General features: G+C 38.2%; 1 protein-coding gene across 6 annotated transcripts in view; it reads left to right on the forward strand.

The window, feature by feature from the left end:
- Nucleotides 1-4,434, forward strand: part of MECOM (MDS1 and EVI1 complex locus) — a gene marked incomplete at its 5' end in the record, with an annotated part of 572,227 nt that extends 567,793 nt beyond the window's left edge. For all 6 annotated transcript variants that reach the window (XM_079704200.1, XM_079704201.1, XM_079704203.1 and 3 more), the window contains one exon: nucleotides 3,709-4,434. In XM_079704200.1, coding sequence (XP_079560326.1) covers nucleotides 3,709-3,843 — 135 coding nt within the window. In that variant the 3' untranslated portion in view covers nucleotides 3,844-4,434. The remainder of the gene's footprint in view (nucleotides 1-3,708) is intronic.
- Nucleotides 4,435-6,000: the final 1,566 nt, after the last annotated feature.

The raw sequence follows: 6,000 nt of genomic DNA on the forward strand, positions 1-6,000 counted from the left end.
CTTTGCAATTACATTGCCTTTGTATAGATGGTCCATAATGTTTGCTTGCACCTATTTGTATATTACTTCAGAATTATTTTCTAATGCTTCGTGTCTATAATTTTTGTCAACCTAATTGCATTTTGAGATTGTTGGAAAGTGAATTCTGTCCTCTATTTTTGTTTCTTACTGTACATAATTAATAAACAAGTCATCTAATGATAGAATTTAGGAGTAAACAGAGGGTCAGAGATGAAATGAATTGCCAAAAGTCTGTAGCAACTTAATGGCAAACCTGGAAATAAACCCTATCGATTTTTATTGAATGAATGAATGAATGAATGAGTGATACCCAAGTTCACTGAGGTCTATAGCAATCTATCAGCACTATGGTAACCAAAATAAATCCATTTAAGGATCTATAACTACCACTGAACATAGCCTCAGTTCTTTTTTCACAAAAAAGGGAAGTCAGTCCTTTCTACTTGACATCTGCACTCAACCAGGTTGTTTATTCAGGTCCATTTCTTTCTTTAGAAAGAAAAAAGAAACTTTCTGTTGTTATATCTGTTGGTCACTTTGGTCTAATTGTTTGATCCAGAGTTCATTTTAACGGTGGCCTGACATATCAAACCATGTGACCATATTAACTCCTACATTTGGAAATTTCTTATTTGGATGAGATGTTTTGCACTGGTCTTAACAGCAAATGTGGTCATATCGCAACTAAAATGGGGAAAACATTCCAGTGGGATAATACAAATTTGAAAATATCAGTAAAGTCAATAAAAAGTCTTAAGATATCATGTATGGTAATAGGCAACATAAATGTTCTTTCTGAATTGAAGTGAAAGCACCCAGCCTCAACTCTGGAGTTGCCTAGCTGCATGAGCTTGAGAACATCACTTCACAACTATGGGTATCATTTCCTCATTGTAAAGTGGGGTGAGTGGAGAAGATGTCTAATATCTCTTCCTGCTCTATCATTGAATGAGGATAAAAATGAATTTTTCATTTTCTAACATTAAAAGTAAACCAGCCAGAGCAGACGTCTCATTTTCATGTGGAGAGAGCCGTAAGAAGTGTCTAATATATTTTTTTAACTCTTGATTTCCCGTTCTTCCTTGCTAGTGGATCAGAGAAACTGGGGGAGCCAGCTTTTCTTTCTTTTTCTAAAATTTCTTTTAATTAATCCACCCCAAATTATGACATTATAAGGCACAATACCTGAAAATTCCTGAAACTGTCACAGTGATAGAAAGCAAAGGGTCCTGGGAACTTAAAGGTAATGGAAATGATGTATTTCAGTACCAGCATTTTGATATATAAAGTCCCGGCCCAGCTGGGCTAACAATTACCTTCACAAGAAATACTTGCATTTCACAATTTTAGCTCATATTTTTATTATTACTTGATAATGTCATATATATATATATCAATCTGAAGATGGTCATGCCTTTTTGCAAACTGACTTTGTTTCATGAGACTTTATTCATTCATTCAGTTGTCATTAACTGTCAGTTATGTGCTCAGCCCTGATACTCGTGCATGAAAATGTTTATTTCCTTTGATTACCAAAAGGCAGACATTCCATATTTATCATTTTCTAGAACCTGAATAGATTCATATGCTTTACTCACAACTCATATATTTACTCTGTGATTTTTATAGTGATTGAATCCAAAATAGTTGACCAATACAACAGTGGCTGCCTTCTGTATAGAGTTTTCCCTGAAAAACCCTATCCTACAAAAATTAGTTTCATGATAACAGGTACTATTTACATCAGGAACACTAAGCTAAGCACTTTATGTAAGTTAGTACTTGTGGTTCCTCCACAACCATTGGAGCTAAGTTTTTGTTATTATTATCCACATCTCATATGAGGGAAGTAACCTTGAAAGATTAAGCAAGTTGCCCAAGGTCACGCAGCTAGCTGAATAGAGGCAGTTTAAAAGCCAGGATTAAAACTCAGGATTTCAGGACTTCCCTGGTGGCACACTGGTTAAGAATCCTCCTGCCAATGTAGGGGACACGGGTTCAAGCCCTGGTCTGGGAAGATCCCACAGTCCTCAGAGCAACTAAGCCCGCCAGCCACAGCTACTGAAGCTCACGTGCCTAGAGCCCGCACTCCGCAACAAGAGAAGCCACCACAATGAGAAGCCCGCGCACCACAAGGAAGAGTAGGCCCTGCTCGCCACAACTAGAGAAAGCCTGTGCGCCACAACGAAGACCCAACACAGGCAAAAGTAAATTAAAAAAAACAAAAAAAACCTCAGGATTTCAAATTTTTTTCTTGTAATCCCTTTTATTTTTCCACATATCAGAATGAGTTTTAAAAAAAAAGAATGAGTTTTGTTAAAACCATTTCAGAATAGTGTTCATCTTGATCTCTAAATGTGGGTATTTAATTGGAATAAAGTTCAATTCTCACTTCCCCCACACTTTAAACCCTACAAAGGACAAAGACTCTATGTTATTTATCCTTGATTCCCTGGGACCTAGCACAGTGCCTGGCATAGAGTAGATGCTTAAGAAATATTTGTAACATGTCTGCTGAGATTTTGTGGAGGTCCAGAAGGCAAATAGCATACATAAAAGTCAAATGTGTACATTGAGAGCAATGACCCAGCAAATCAAAATCAGTCTGCGAGAGCAGATTTTCTAACTGAATGCCATGATTACGGAAGAAACCACAGACCGGCCACATGTCTCAGCACGACTCCCAGAGATGAAATTCTGCTTAACAACGGAGGCATTTTGCCTTTGTTTACCGACGGTGGAATGTCTTTGGCAGGGTTTTAATGATTCCTCTTCAGCAGCATTTTGACAAGCAAGTTTAGCAGTGGATGAGACCAACAAATCAACAGTGAAAAGTTCACTACTAAGTCAAGACCAAACATTTCATTTGAATATTTTACTTGGCAGCAAATGGGGAGATTCTCTGAACAGTTATTTAGACTTTGACGTGATAATAAGGAAGAAAGAGCACTTCTTCACAGAGCACCCCTGTGCACCTTCTGCTGGCAGATACTGGAGCACAGGGGTTAGAACTTTGTTGGGTCTTGTGTTTTGTTTCATTTTTTGGTAGAACCGACTTGATTTACCTCGACTTTCAAGGTCTTTGAGTGTCAGCACTGAATACTTCAAGCGTGGAGGGGAAGTACACAAAGCATTCAAAGCTGGGCAGAAATAAGTTTTACTTATGCCTCCTACCCTCTAGGTGAGTGACCTTGGGCGAGTCATTTCATCTTCAGGGCTCTCAATTATCCAGTGCAGGAGTCCGTGGGACTGTTTCCTCTGGACCACAGTACTGTCAAGGCAGGCCTGTCTCTTATTTGTATTTGCAGTTTCAGTTGTAAGCATTCAGTAATATTTTGGGTGAGTTGAACATGTACATAAACAGTGGATGGATGGTTATTATAGTTATGGTCGGGGAGGGGGATGACTCCTATTTCTTAATGGGGGCACTGTTGTCATTCTCGAGGTTGGGTCATTAATTTTTTGTTCTGCAGATTGTGTCACTTTTGTGGCCCCGAGGCCATGAAGGCCAGCAGTAACTCCATGTCATTATAACACAAGAAAATGTCCCACACTCTTCCAAACACACCCATGAGGGATGCTCCTTCTCAGGGTCCCTTCTCTTTGTAACATTCACCAAAGATATCCTTCGAACAAAAAGTGATGTTTTTCAAATGCCATTTACTGAGTCTCTCCTTTTTACCTCAGGCATATGCTATGATGTTGTCATTGTCCGAGAAGGAGTCCCTCCATTCTTCATCCCACAATTCTTCCAACGTGTGGCACAGTATGGCCAGGGCTGCGGCAGAATCCAGTGCTATCCAGTCCATAAGCCACGTATGACATTCCCAAGGTCGACCAGAATGGGACCAAGTCCAACGGTAGCATGGCTTTTTCACATAGGACTATTTAAAAGACTGCTGAGCAGAATGCCTTATAAACCTGAAGGGTCACTCATGTAAAGTCTGGGGACCTTAAACTGAATGATTAAAAAAAAAAAAAGAAAGAAAGAAAAAGAAACTATTTATTCTCGATATTTTGTTTTGCACAGCAAAGGCAGCTGCTGACTTCTGGAGGATCGATGCGACTTAAAATGATTCAATAAAAATGAAAAACTTGCTGGGCAGAAGGCGTCTGCCCGTTCACCTTGCCCCTGGGAGTGGGTGGGTGAGAGGAGTAGTTAAGATGGCAGCATTGATACGAATGAACAACCCATAGAAACTGAATTCTTTTTTGTACAAGATCACCTGACACATGATTGGGAACAGTTGCTTTTAATTACAGATTTAATTTTCTTGCTTTGTTAAAGTTTTATGTAATTTAACCCTTCGAAGACAGAAGTAGTTGGATGAAATGCACACTTGATTATTATAGAAACTGATAACAGGGAGTATTTTTTTCCCATTAACTTTTGCCTTCTTTAAGTACATTGTTTAAAACGAGGGAACAAGGGTATGTGTATATTGTAAACTATGGATGTTCAATGCTCAAAGAGGTTAAGTCAGTGAAGTAACCTGTTCATCACCAGTACCACTGTACCACTACGCTAATAGAAGGTTTGCCAAATCCTTGTAATAACATCTTAATTTTAGACAATCATGTCACTGTTTTTCAATGTTTAATTTTTTGTGTGTGTTGCGTGTATCATGTATTTATTTGTTGGCAAACTATTGTTTGTTGATTAAAATAGCACTGTTCCAGTCAGCCACTACTTTCTGACGTCCGAGGCACACCCCTTTTTGAATTTCAAGGACCAAGGTGACTCGACCTGTGTATGGGAGTGCCAAATGGTGTTTGGCTTTTCTTAACATTCCTTTTTTTGTTGTTGTTTTGTTTTCCTTCTTAATGAGATAAATACGAATAGATGCAACTTAGTTTTTGTAATACTGAAATTGATTCAATTGTATAAACGATTATAATTTCTTTCATGAAAGCATGATTCTCCTGATTAAAAACTGTACCCCATATTTTATGCTGGTTGTCTGCAAGCTTGTGCGTTGTTATGTTCATGTTAATCCTATTTGTAAAATGAAGTGTTCCAGACCTTATGTTAAAAGAGAGACGTAAATAACAGACTGTATTCAGTTATTTTGCCCTTTATCGAGGAACCAGATTTGTTTTCTTTTTGTTTGTAATCTCATTTTGAAATAATCGGCAAGTTGAGGTACTTTCTTCCAATGCTTTGTACAATATAAACTGTTATGCCTTTCAGTGCATTACTATGGGAGGAGCAACTAAAAAATAAAGACTTACAAAAATGGTTATTTTTCCCACAGTGTGGTATTTTCCCTTCTCATGCAATTTTGGTTTCCCTTTGGGATCCAATGATTTAAAGATATGCTGTCTGGGACTTTGATGCCCTAATAGATACATGGAATGTAGAGCATGTGTGTATAGTTTTGAGATGACATGAAGGATAGCCCTTGGCCCAGAGGGACTTGGACTATCTCCCACTCATTGCTCTGGACTTTCTCCATGTGGTACAAAGTCAGGGCTCAGGTGCAACACTGCATGGTCCTTGGGATCACCCCATGTCTGCAGTACCCGTTTTAGTTAGGACAGAGCAACCTACAGTCTTTCTTCTCGATTTTACCTAGTGCCTGCCAAAAGGTGTTCTGTTTCTTATTTTTGTTTTTAATTACCCAAATACTGTTAATTGATTCCCAAAGGGGTGGGGACCCTTAAACTTTTCTATGATCATTTTAAATCTTTGTCCACATGCAAAATGTCATATTTTCATGGTTAGAATCAGAGGGTAGATTTGATTTCGAGTTTTCTTCCTCTACCAAAAAACCCCACAAAAACTGCATATTGCTACAAATTCTTCAAAATAATCATTGAGCAGTTGCCCCGTATTCCATCAGATTTGATCTACTATGATGTCTTTAACCATTCAGATTTTGTTGAAAATTTATGTTTTCTGCTTTTCACTAGTGTAAACAATGGTATTTTAATTTTTATGCACGTAATTGCTTCTGTGTGTTCATATATGTACACACA

Source organism: Hyperoodon ampullatus, assembly GCF_949752795.1.
Source record: "Hyperoodon ampullatus genome assembly, chromosome: 5".
Classification (NCBI taxonomy): Eukaryota; Metazoa; Chordata; class Mammalia; order Artiodactyla; family Ziphiidae; genus Hyperoodon; species Hyperoodon ampullatus.